General features: G+C 42.5%; 1 protein-coding gene across 2 annotated transcripts in view; it reads right to left on the bottom strand.

Moving 5' to 3' along the window:
- itga7 (integrin, alpha 7) overlaps window positions 1-12,289 on the bottom strand; it is a 32,754-nt gene extending 20,465 nt beyond the window's left edge. For both annotated transcript variants that reach the window (XM_083972315.1, XM_083972316.1), the window contains exon 1: window positions 11,744-12,289. In XM_083972315.1, coding sequence (XP_083828441.1) covers window positions 11,744-11,961 — 218 coding nt within the window. In that variant the 5' untranslated portion in view covers window positions 11,962-12,289. The remainder of the gene's footprint in view (window positions 1-11,743) is intronic.
- Between the last annotated feature and the right edge of the window lie 1,864 nt (window positions 12,290-14,153).

Raw genomic sequence — 14,153 nt, 5'->3', positions numbered from 1 at the left:
ATCATCGGTGGTCCACATGAAAAATTTCAGCCCGTGTTAATCTAATGCAAACATGTGTTAAACAAAAGGGATCTGGTTAAGAGGAGGAACATATCACTAAAAAAAGTGATAAGACTGGATCCCTCTTACAACTCAGCATTCCAGCAGGGGGGTCTGGTTTATGTATAGGAGCTGAGCTGAGCTGAACCCCCCTCATCCCCAGGTTTGCAGACATACAGGCAGGTGTCAGGGTGTCAGGGTGGGGGGTCTGTTAAGCTGTTAAACCACCAGTATTTGGAGAAGAGAGTCGAATGGCTTGCGAGCAGCAAATGCATCAATACTGTATGTGGTCAACTGTACAACCATGACAGAGGAAAAATGACTCTTCAAGGAGAAAGAATCACATCATGAATGAAAATCAGTGTTTGCCAACTCAAAGGCAGGTTGATTAATACCTACTGGCATCACATTTATGTTAAGATAGATGTAGGATCATTTTAATTCAAGACACTACAAGGAAATGTCAGGGAGACTGAGGACAGGATGAGGCAGTGTTAGGGAATTTAAGCTGTGCTAATGTCATTGACAATTACTCATACTACCAGATACATACTGTAGTATACGTGTTTGTAAATAATCCTCCTAAATAAAAAAAGCATCATTGGAGAGAAAGATTTAAGTGTGTAATTCCTCTTCAATCTGCCCAGCTCAACCCTTTGTATCTTTCTTTCTTTATTATTATTATTTTTTTTACAATTGATTATCTAAAGTCGGAGCATGCAGGGACGCAGACATGGCACACATGTCCTAAATTTGACGCAGATCAAATGTCTCGGATGAGTAATGCTTTCAATTATTTGCCCTTTACGCACGTATTAGCTCACTTCATTGTTCATGATTGAGTCAGATAGCATGATCGCCATCTCCACTGCCAAGCTCATCTTTCACTAAACCCACATGTGACATTGAGTTAGAGTGTGTGTGCGTGCGCGTGTGTGGTTGTGGGTATTATGTTGTTGTGAGTCTGGGGGAGATATGAGGGTGTTGAGTGTGACAGTGATGGAGTTTATAGTGAAATGCCAGCATGGACCCAGACACTACAGAGCAGGCACCAGCATGGCTGAAATGTATGGGTGATGGTGTGTGATTTACGTTATCAGGATGTACGTATAGATTAGATTGTGCACCTGGGGCCTGTCTGCATCTGACTAACTGATTTAAACAAGTCTACAGCCGTTCCAGCTGCACAGAGGGACTCACCATCTTCCCCATCTGATCACAGCATGCTGGTACGCTGACATTTGCTAATTAGCACTATCATAAATCAAACTTAACAAATTAAAAATTTGACTTCATGGCAGTTTAAAGGGAAAATCACATCACTTGGATTTATCATATTTCATGAAAATCACTGACTGTTATAATGTTCAATATATAGAATCTGCAAATAAACAGTAGGCTATATATTTAAAATGAACAGATATACATTATGCATCACCTGTGGTAGAGAGGACCTGTCAGTCACTGTTCAAATCAGTAATTAACAGAAGAGAAACTATTAAAAAACAGCAAAACAAGGAATGCAGTGCAAGTAAATCAACCTGATCGTGTTTGTCAGAAACAAAGGTTCAACCACTGATTGCAACAAAACAATAACAGTGTATTACAACATATTGCCAAGCCACAGAAATCCATAACCCCGTGTTGGTTTAACAGTGTGTAGCTCTGGGTAATCATCATTGTTTTCCCAGCTAATCATCACAAACAAAACACAGAGCACCCACAGACACCATCCTCATTACACTGCACTCATATCCATGTGCAGTGACCCTGACACTCTCTCCACAATCCTGTCCACCCCTCCCCCACCCAAACCCCCACATACACACACACACACACACACACACAATCCTTTCCTCCTCCCCCCACTTCTCCTAGGAGTCACATCCCTGGATACAGCCTTTTTAGTGGAAGTGCACGGTAGATTGTAAATCATGTGATCAGACTAAGCACACCGCACAATGAACAGCAATTTACCATATTTCTTACTTAAATAAAACCAAAGTAGATCAGAAACAGCATTAGTCTATGTCGATATACTGAATAAGTGACAACATTAAAACATGGTTAGAAACCTTTTTTGGCAACTTCTGTGCTACTAAAAATCTATTTTCTTCACACTGATCATCATGCTGAGAATATGGCCATTGCTTTGTTACTTATGAAAGCTTAGCGATACAGTCAAACAGTACACACACGCACACATCTGCACTAGGGTATTCTGTAATCCCCAAAGCTCTGTCTTGTTTGTGGAGACAAAGTTCTGGCACTGAAACTGACAAAGGAGAAAATGAGAAAGAAATGATGTGTGAGAGAGAAAAGAGTAGGAAACACTTCAGTCGGTGACGAGAGGGCCACACAAGCTGCTCTGCCTCCATTTGCTAAGGGCATCAGTGTGACTGCACATCATCCAAAGAGCATGCTTTTGAGGGAATGGAGGCTTTTTCACACTTCATTTTAACACAAGGACCCAACTAAAAAGCAAGTGAAATGGCACATGCAAATATTTTAAAAGCCTAACCCTTTCTTGGAATTTTTTTTCCGGGCGTGAAACATTTGAATCAAATACTCCCTAAACATTCACATTCCCTAAACAGTTGATTCCTCTTAATCAGTCTACTCCCAGCCTTTAACATCTGTCCGTCGAGATCAGCGTGAGGCTGCTGCTCCACAGACAGTGGCTCTATAGGATCAGCATGGGGGCCAGGGGCTCTTTAGGCCTTCTGTTGTTGCCCCGAGGCAAGGCTATGACCTCTGACCCGGACACACAAACACACACGCACACTTACACACACACAGACGTGCATGCGAAGAAAAACATGTGCAAGCATGCAAACGTTAATAGAGGCATGGGCGCCCGAATAACTTAGATATCTATTCACAAAGTCACGCACACATTTAGTGGATACGGAGCAGACAACAGAAGGCTGCGCAACAACTGTGTAAACTTTGGATCAACACGCTGGCCGCAGCCTGTCCGACAACGGCCGCTGTGACGATGATGGGCCTCATAAAGCAGACCTAAAGGGCCTGTCACGGAAAATGCTGCTTTCACACCTGACTCCAGTTTCTCCTTTCAGATTTGCTGATGAGCAAACGACAGCTGAGAATGAGGTGACCGACTCTGAATCATCATGTTTTGAACATCTCAACGCTCTCCCGGTCCGGGCAGAGGAGAATAGGGGTTGGGGTAATAACAACAGCAAAGTGCAAAAAGAGAGACAGAAACAGCTGCCAGTCTGCGCACCAACTCCTCTGGGATATTGTGGTTCACCGCCCACGGATATGATTCAACTTCCTGCTGAAGCGATTCTTTCGGCGGGCATCACAGGGGTGGTTTGATATTAATCTTTTTAAAAGATCACAAAGACCCTTGGAACTTGGAGGCAACACCGGTAGTAGATTTCCTGAAGACACAGACTGTTTTCCTGTGTATCAGAGGACAATGGTAACCCCATCCTCTCTTTACATGCATCTTTAACAACCCCTTAGCTCACCACCTGCCCCACTACTGATCAATAAATGAACAGCTATTTCCAGACGTAGATGGGGTAATGATTGGCCCTCAGGTCCAAAGTGTAAAGAGGACACAACCTTCCCCTGTTCCTTTTTTTTACCTCCTCCCTTTCTTCTCCCCTCTTATCCACTCATCCATCTATTGATCCGTCTGTCTATCTAGATACTAATCTATTTGGTTCTCATATTCCACCTTCAGTTGTTCTTTCTTTCCTTTTCTTATTACCTTGAGAGTGTGGCTGGTCAATCAGCTATCCACCCATCTATCCATCTCTCTGAGAAGAGGACCATATGAAAAGGAGGGAAACACCCCCGATAGGTCAATCACACCAAGTCATTCATTCAGTCACACCTATCATCAATTTAGAGGTTTCAGGTCAACTGACACATCTTGCCCTGCAGAAACTAATCATCTCCATGGTCTTTCTATCTTCTCTCTTAATGATGTAATGATGATCAGAGATAACAAAGAGAAGAAAGAGAGAGATTTTCACCCACTCACACTCTTCTTTAACATTCACATCATACTGATACCTGTAAACCATGAAACAAAAAACCTTGCGGGCCTGTGAATATTCATATTTGTCCAGGTCATCGTTATCCCCAAAGAATTTTAAATCAAAAGCAACTGGACTTGGTTATTTGTCTAGGAAGACGTCCAAGAGGCTTCATCAGTTCATGTACAGGCTGGGACTGGTCCAACTATCTGGTGTGGAGACCCAGTGTAGAGGTTAAATACCAGTATCTCCACACCAGATAGTTGGACCAGTCCCAGCCTGGTCAGATGCGTACATGAACTGATGAAGCCTCTTGGATGAGAGGTGAAACGTCTTCCTAGACAAATAACCAAGTGCAGTTGCTTTTGATTTAAATTTCTTTGGGAAAAACCATGTAGCCCACCTGAACAAAACTGAGATAGGATGTGTCAACCAAAGCATTGTGTACTTTCCTAGCCAATACCTCGAGGTTTATTTAACTCACAGTTCTGGATAAACAAGGGAATCTGCACAACATGTCCACAAGATCCACAAATTGATTTCCAACAAGGGGATCTTTGTTGAAGGCCATGTGCCTCTCTCTGCTCATGTTCCCTGTCTCTAAGGCAAAAGGCCAAAAAATGGCAGACTTTATGAGAAAAGATAGGCCTGTGATGTGTTTAAATGATCGAGGAGGGTATTTTTAACCAGACTTATTACCAAAAAGGTCAAACAAATTAAGTATAAACAAAAAGCCCCCTCGTGTTTAGTAATTTCCTGTTCCTTTCAGCTTTTCATGACATATCGCTGATCTCGGTTCAGTATCGGTTCCCTCTGGAGACACCATCAGCTGATTGATTAAACTGCATCTTTATCAGAGTCGGCCCAAGTGCCTCCCAGCGCACACACACTTTAGCGTGGACACGTGCGCACACACATATATTTAATCAAAGGGAAGGCCTGCCATGATTTATTCATCCCTGCAGTTCCCGTCCCCATCATTCTTGCGACCCCTCCCCCAATACTCAGATCATATGTTATTCATGGCCACTTCGAGGTATGAACAGCTGAAATTTTGATCCAAGAACAGGGAAAGAAAACCTGACATGGTCAAACAAGAGCAATTCACACCAACGATACTGAACGTTTGTACTGACAATGCGATAAAACCCTAGAAATCTTGACCTTCATAATATGTGACCTGAGGTTTTTATCTGCCAACTACATCTGAGGTGCAGATGCTCAATCAGCTCCTGCTCCAAATACACTGCCAAACTATGGATTTTTTCTGCACCTGCATCAGATCTAAGTTGCATGTTTCCTCCTGACTCTGCAGATTGTCCCTCGCCCTCCGATGAGCACGTGGTCCGCAGAGTAATATTCCTGAAAGCTTCTCAGCCAGGCAGCGCTGCTTCCCACCGAGCTTTTGTCCGAACCCAGGCAGCCCGGTGGAGGAATGGGAGAATGCTAAATAGACAGAGAGTAAGTGGGAGGTAGTAAAGAGCATTAATCGTGTGTGTGTGTGTGTATGTGCGTGCGTGTCTGTGTGCATGCTAGACTGTAAAGCCAATGCTATACCCTTTGCTCCTTCTGATCTCTCATATAAATAAGCACTGCTGCAGGGTGAGTTCCTACATTTATAAGGCTCTCACATGAATGGCCTCTGAGAGATTTAGTAACAAGAGTTACTGTGGGACAAACCAAAAAGGAGAGAGAAAGAGAAAGATGGTGCAGGAGAAAAGTCATGAATTGAATTAGGGAGGGAAAAAAGGGGAAGGTTCATTCTCGAATGTTAAGCCGGGGCTGAAAAGCTGCTTTTACTTTGCCATTTTAATGCAAATGAGCTACCCAGAAATTCTTCTTTGTGATATGAATGTGTGAAGCAGTTATGTTGGGCCTCATTCAAACACAATCTGTGTTACATGGCACTGGAAGGGACAGAGGTTATTGTGTTTGACCCATAAAGGCAAACACAATAACACAATTAAATAGCAAAGTAAAAAGTTAGTAATTGTCAAACTTGATAAATAAACTGATAGGAACACTTCAACATTCTCAACATTTGCTCTTTTTTTTTTGCCTTGCTGAGCTACAAACTGATTTATAACACTCTCATTGCTAGTTGAATATAAACCAGCCACATTTCCTGCCTCTATGCGTAGGTTGACTGGGGGTAGATAGTGATATAGATCTTTTCATCATTCTTATCACCAAACAAAGAAGCATATGTTAAAATGTCAAACATAAATAAATATCATGTCTTAAAGATTTTAAAGTAAACATTTTCTTATCTTCTGCATTTGACCTCGCCTGCAATCTCTGTACTCTTTCAGAGGTCATCCAAAAATGACTCCCATGCACCACTCTTGTTTGTTAAGCCGTGTTTATTAAGCCTCCAGTCCAATGGGAGGATTTGTTCAGCTTCAGAAAGCTCTGTTTTAGATTCTTACTCAGCCCGTGGAACTGAACTCTAGACTAGATGTCTGGGATTATATCAGCTACCTGCGGCCCCACTGCCAGTCAGGCGGAGTATTCCTGCTCGGAAAGGCACCAAAGCAGGTCCACGGTAAACATGAACCTCGTTGCAACCGGAGACTTTCTGCTTTCTCCATGACAGCAACGCAACACGGTAAATTCTAGGTCTATTGAATCAACAGGCCAGCAGTCTGATAAATCACAGCCTGACAGTATTGACAATGATGTGAACCATGCTGCAACCAAAGCAGGATGACAGGGTTTGAGAAAGAGAAATAACACTGATTCATATTTATTCATTTGCCACAGAAAAATTGATTTGAGGAAGGAAATGACTTACATGAATCTAAACAGGACAAAAGGGGGCTGGACATGAGGAAAGAGGAGATAAAGCACAATAGGTGTCTTTCAAGGCCACATAGAAAGAAACAAAACAATAAGAGATGATTTGTGGCCTACATCAAAGAAGCAAGCAGAGTTGCCTTCCCCCACTCAAAGCACTCAAGACAGAAAAAAAAACCTTGATATTAAATCACGTGACAAGATGTAGAAGCCTCAGGTTTTCCAGTCTGTAAGAGTAGGCTACATTGGATATCACACCTGTGCAATAAACATAATATAGCTACTGTACAAGCATCATGTGACAAAGTGAAAATAGAAATTTACATTTTTAGCAAATTCGTTAAAGAGCAAAAACTGAAATATCTTAATGATATTCAGACCCTTTGCTTTCACTAACACACTCCTGGTCTATATGATTTCTCACAACTGACTGTGTGTATGAGAACAAAAAAAACAACCATGCCTACAGAGGTTGGACACAACATGCTGCACTAGATGCCGGATGCTGCATGGTTGCTGCATCAAGTATATTGATGTATAAAAGCCTGCAGTATAGAGTCAGCTTATCTGAATACAGTCTATCGGTATTTTAGCCACATTAGCAGGGTGGCTCATGAGACCTCTGGTCCACCACGTGGTCCTGACTCAAACATATCCACAAATAGCATGTGGATTCCCATAGAAATTTTGCAGAATGAATCATATCAGCTTTCATGTAGACTTTTTTGTTGTTGTTGTTGTTGTTGTTAAATTGTTTGGAGTTGGCCATATATTGCAGCTCATCAGGTAGCCTAACTGTGCTTTGGTTTATTGCCAAATATTAGCCTTGTTAATTTTATGTTAATTAGCAAATACATCTGAATGCCTTTACTCTAAACTAAGACTCTGCACATGGTAGACATTATACATGCTAAGTTGTTGTTTTTATGAGTTTGTTGGCAGGCTAACACTAGCATTTAGCTCAAATCACAACTGGGGCTCACTGGGCATCACTAATATGGCAGCAGACACTTTCCACTTGGTAATTATTTTGTTCACAGGAGCGTACCTATGTTCCCCGGGTCCTATGTTCCCCGATCGGGGAATATAGGACTCTCTTTTTGAAAAAGGGTCCTATGTTCCCCGTTTTTCCCAAAAAGGGTATGTTCCCTGGTCCCAGTACTGGGGAACATAGGACCCTTTTTCTGAAAAAGGGACCTACAGTATGTTCCCCACTGTTACCGGGGAACATACAGTAGGACCTTTTAAAAAAAAAAAAAAAAAAAAAAGGCTTCTATGTTCCCCACTGTTGCTGGTCGATGGACTCATCGGACTCATACTTATCTGGACTCTCTCTATCTATCTGGCCTGTCTAGCCTCTACCTGGTCTTTTTACTAAGCTTAACCAACTCCTTTCTTCATTCCCTAAACCCAACCAATGGGACAATTACACTTCTCACTCAAAGTCACAACTCAACTTCTCACTCAAAAATAGGCAAAAATATGCCAAGTCACTCACAACTCCACTTCCAGGTATGGGTACAAAAATTGCACGTTCCCCGGGTCCTTTTGGGGAAAAGCGGGGAACATAGGACCCTTTTTCTAAAAAAGGGTTCTATGTTCCCCGGTCTGTACACAGCGGGGAACATAGGACCCTTTTTAAGAAAAAGGGTTCTATGTTCCCCGGTCCCATACAAAGTGGGGAACATAGTGCTCCAGCTACATGCTAGCAGCTGCTGAATTTACTTATCCCAGTATTTTGCAGTTCACCTGGCTGCTGGAGCCTTTCAGCTTGAACCTGCAGTGCCAAACAGAGATCACCTCACATTCCCACCACACACAACCTGCACACGAATCTGCACAGGGACCACCTCCTCTAAAGGGTCTCAGTGCAGTGCTATTGTCCTCAAACGTACGATTTCTGTGTTCAGATCTGCACAAACTTGTGCCACCTAATTCAAGTGGATTATATGCCTTTCTACAGCGTAGAATAAAACATGCAGTAGCTGTTTCAGGGAGATTGGCAGTGGAGGGATTAAGGTCAGGGGGCTTCCTGTCTTCACCAGGCAGTGAACTATTCATGGAAGCACTTCTCATCAGTACAAATAGCAGACCCACACATAACTCAGACTTAAATACCCTCTCATCTCATCCTCTGTCTGGCATCAGCAGCAGCAGCAGAAGAAGCCCCCTGAGTTCAGCTTGGGGCCTCTGCTTCAGGACAACATCAACCAAGACAGATAACACAGACAGTTTACGGAGGTCTGAGATGGAAGATCGAGGTGCTTATCCCCCTCTGAGTGTGGCATACTTTTACTTCCTCCTGACATGTCGCTGTACAGGATCTCCTTACAACACGTCAATCAGTTTGAGATCACTGTGTCACATGGTTCGACCTTTGCCATGGCTTTTGGTGCCACACTGAAAAGGAAGCGTAGCGCTTGGAGCAGCCAAAATCCTGCACTGAAGAGATACTGTAAAGCCGAACAAAAGATCATTCATGACATAATGTTTCCATCTCTGAAGCTGATAGAAGAAATGCACATAACTTGTCTGATGCTTTAGGAATCTGCTTCTTTTTTTCCAGGGCCTCTAATGGACTGGGCAACTCAGAAACCCAAGCAGGTGAAACTCCACAGTGACTAAGCTGATCTGTATTTGCACTTAAACATTACAGTCTGGCTGATACAATTGTGAGTAAGCACATCAAAGCAGTGATATCATTTTCACCCTTGAATTTGGTGGCTTAACAACAATGAGTGTGACACAGTATGGCCACAGGCCACAGTAACACAAAACGTCATAATAACTCAAAGAGAAAATGAGTCAGTAGCATCTCATTTCATGACAGTGCATCAGAAGAGATTACAAGCAGAGATGATAATGGGAGCATTTTGGAAACTAAACTCCCTCGTGCAATAACACAGAGTATGGCCCTATCAGCAGCTAATGGAAATGTATTATTCAGATAGGAACAATGAAATTGCTACCTCTATATTATATTTTTGATAGTGGAATAACGTTTTCACCCACAGTCAGTGCTAATAAGGTCATCACCAGCTTTTCAGTGAACTTTGGGGTTGGGTTTGAGGAATCAGCCAATTTTACAGCTTTGCATTATTTTTAGTTTAGACAGTGTGACAATGTGAAAGTTTTTTGCTCATATTGAGACTGTTTTAGTGATTAGGACTGAAATCTCTTGTCAACAAATGCGTTCTAAAAAAAATCAACTGTACAAAATGCTCAGTGCCAAACAGCAGATAGACATTGTTAGCGACTAGCTGGTGAAAGTAGTGCAGTATTTAGAAGATAAAGCACCAGATATTTCTGTCAGGAGCTGCTGGAGACCAAAAACAAAGTTAAAAGAGAATGAACATTGGCGCCCATAGACACAACTCCAAATGAAGTTTCCAGATTAAAAACTGTGCTGTAAAAAAATGACCATATAATCTGAAAAGGCAATGATGTATTGAGTTTTTGTTTACAATTTAAGTATTCTAATCTATTCATCCTTCTTCTATATTCAAAAAATAATGAATAAAATATAAACAAAATCAGGCAATGCACATCCATTATCCATGACTTCACTATTTCCAATATCAAGTCATCTATGGATACAGCAGATGTGATGTCACCGTGTACCAGCAGCAGGATTATTCATGCCACTCTCTTCCAGTAGGCGCATCACATCAGCGTTTAAGGTCAGAACAGTTTATTGACCGGTTCCTTGCAGTATCGGCTCTGCTGATGTAGCACAGATTGGTTTGAACAAGCACTCAACTCCGTGGCAGTTTGAAAACAGGCAGCAGCAGAGAGTGATAGGCTACAATACTTTAAGCTCACAGTCACTTTTTTAAAATAAGCTGGAGGAATGCTGCTGGACAGTGAGCAGGTCTCAGTTGGGCGACCTGACTCTCCCGTCTGTGTGAATGCTGATGTCATTCCCCTGGTCTTACCAGGCGACAGGGTGACTGCAGCCCGGGTAAACTGAGCAGGCAACAGTTAAATATGGAGCTCCAAAACAGGGAGCTGTAGTAAATTAACTCTGTATTCATTCATTTTGAATTACAGTACACAAGGCATAAGTGCTGCACTTGAGCTACTTGTGATTTACAGTTAGTGTTTCTTCATTTTAGAGGGAAGTTTTGAATTCAACTCATATTTCACAATCTGCAGATATTTTATATGCTGATTTTCTTGTGTTTAAAAGAAAATTTAACTTAACTATGATGTCTATAAGCATGCCCAGCAAACTTATAGGGGAAAGAACAGTACAGACCTATGACCTATAGCTATTACAAGAGTTTTATCTGTCTCATAGTGAGATAAACTATTGTCACTGCTTCCTTAAATGTTAATTACAGGAAATGTAAATGAAGATTGCACTTTATTAATGGTCATGCTGTAAACACTTGCAAAGATTTACAAGCACAGGCTTCATGTTATAATTTATTCATTATTTCTGGAGGACAGGAGCAGGGTTTATGACTAATCCAGTCACACTGAAAGAAATATGAAAACAGCTGTTGGCAAACAAGAGTATCAAAGAACAAACAGTCACAAGGACCAGAAGTACACGCGCACAACTCGCCCATGAACACACTCACAGACCAACACACTTTAGGACACTCTCTCTCCCCCATCCTTTAACTACAGTGTCCCATCAAAGGATCCTCAGCATCAGACCTGATCTGCTCCAGGAAAACCAGTTGAAAATCATTGTCTCCGTTTTTACAGAAATCCCTGCTGACACAGTTAAAAAAAAGTCAGCCTACAACAATGAAATGCATGGCATAGGGAGCAGGTGCAGCACACAAGATACAGGAGTACTGTATGCAAGTGCACCAAAAAGTCACACAATCACACAGGGCACAGAGGACACGCTCAGTGCCGCAGTCAGTCAGCCGTGCACTCACCAGCTCTGAGGCTCTGGAGTAATCTGTTGGTGAAGTGCTAAAGAGAAACCAAAAAAGGTGCCTCTGTCTCCCAACTTATGTAGAGTGTGGGTAGTATCCAGGTTGAAGCCCCACACTTGGCTACAAAGGGTCAACAGCACCCAGAGGAGGGTAGTCCAGCGGAGAGAGGCGCAAGATGAAGGGGAGACAGTGTCCCCATGTCCCACAGGGGCTGCCATAGCAAGGTGCGGGTCCTCCAGCAGAGCAAGTTCAGATCAAGAAGAGCACCGGGAGGAGGGGGGGGGGGGGAGAGAGAGATTCCCTATTGTAGTTCACAGAGGAGGAAAAAAAGAAGCAAATCCTGTAAAGTCTCCTCTTCTTCCCTCTCCTCTGTGGATGACTCCCTCGTTTCCAGTCCTCTTTCTCTCCCTCTATCCCTCACTCTGTGCCGTGCTGGCTCTCAACTGCGTTTGCTGCTGTCAGTCTGAGCAGCAAGGCTGTGAAAATGTGGCCACGGTGTGTGTGTGTGTGTGCGCAAGTGTGTTTCTCTCAATGCATGTGCGCCTCCCCCCCTCCTCTCTATGCTCAGAGGGAGACAGAGGACAAGTGCCTTGAATAGCCCGCTCACTCCTCCTCCTCCTCCCCTCCCTCTCTCTCTCTCTCTTTCAGCCCGCCATCCCCTCCTCCTCCCTAAACCACCCCCACTCACTCCTGCTCTCCCTCCCTCCCTCCCTCTCTCCCCTCTCTCAGCTGACATCAACACTCAAGGGACTGCTGCCAAAATACCAGGCAAGGTTGTCAAGATACTTGGAGGCCATTGAATAGAGAGAGTAAGAGAGAGAGAGAGGGTGAAAAGACAGCAGACTGTTTTATCTGTAAAGTTCACACGGTCCAGACCACCTCCTTCTGCAGCCACTCGTTGCTGCAGGTGCTTGTAGATCTGAGGAGAATAAAGAGGAAACACTGAGGTACAGACTTGGAGGTTAAAGAGCCACTGAGTAAAAAAAAAGAAAGAGAAAAGCTTTGGCTCTGGGACCCTGAGCTTGAAAAGGCCTGACATTTGACTTGTGGTGGCAGTGATTTGGAGTGAACCTGGGAGACAATAGGCGCCAAGATGTGCACAGTGACCCAGGAAACTTTATTACAGAGCTTAAAGCGCGTATGAAAAGGCAGAGTGGGAGAAATATATGAGCTGTGAAAGAGCAAGGGACATAATTAGGAATAGCATAGCAAATGTAATTCTGTCCATCTGCCACTATGAATAAAAAATGTTGATTGAATTTCCCCTTTTTTTTTTTTCGACTGCAGAATGCCCATGTGGGGCGACCACAACCACAGCTGCTCTGTTTTTAACCAGCTGATTTCTGTTTCTCTCAGGCCAGTGTGCGTGCAGCTGTCAGTCAGTCACCTCAACTGTTCTGCACAATAAACTCCACACACAACAGTTGCACACCAACAATACAAACAGGTGAAGTATTGGAGGTGGATATTCAGATGTGTGGTGCTGGTGCCACATGTGACTAAAAAAAAAAACTGTTGCCCAATCAGATTCTTAGGTTGTAGCTTCTCCAATGTGAGATTTAAAAAAAAAAAATGAAACACCTCTGGTTTTGGTTTTGTTGCTTGGATAAAACAAGTACATAAACAGTACATAAAAAAAGAGTTAACTGATTAATTAAGAAAATAATCACTAGTAATCAGTAATAAAAAAGAAAAAAACTAGATCCTGCCTAGTAGCCAAATCTTTATTTTTCATGTGATAGAGTTATTTTATACAGTTTACTTGAATATATATTCAAGTAAACTGTTACCACATGTGCTACCATGTAGAACACATGTGTAAAACATGTTACCACGTGTGGAAAATTGGTTCACATGTGATTCACATAAAATTGGGTCAAAACCACATGCAAATAACATGATTCCCCTGTTCAAAAAATGTTAATCACATTAATATATTACTGATATTGATTAATATCAGTAGATTGTTTCTCTTTAAAGTTTGTAATGTCACATTCAACATTAACATTTTCATTCATATAGAGATACTATTCAATTGATTATTGCTTCACCTAAATATATCCAGCTGGTTAAGGTGGTGTGGGTGTTTCCTGCATATTCTGGTGAGAAGTTAGCTTGAGCGTTGACAAAGAGCCAGCAAAGTTCCTTTGTAAAATTTGCACACCAAGGAGGATTAAAACTGACCCAAGATTAGTGTCTCTGTGCACTATCATCAATGTCTACACACTCCAGGTTCCAGGATGAGGGCGAACTCCTCTCATGTGATCTGACCCAACTCTGGTGTCCAACACATCTGCCCCCTGCTGTACTTGCATGGTAATTAAAAGAGGAGGGAACAGTTAATGGGCTTCAAACAAATGTCTTGTGTTTATCCAGTAATATTTTACAAGTATAATGTAAAATATGTTTG

Source organism: Trachurus trachurus, assembly GCF_905171665.1.
Source record: "Trachurus trachurus genome assembly, chromosome: 5".
In the NCBI taxonomy this organism is placed as follows: Eukaryota; Metazoa; Chordata; class Actinopteri; order Carangiformes; family Carangidae; genus Trachurus; species Trachurus trachurus.
This window is presented reverse-complemented; position numbering and strand designations above follow the sequence as displayed.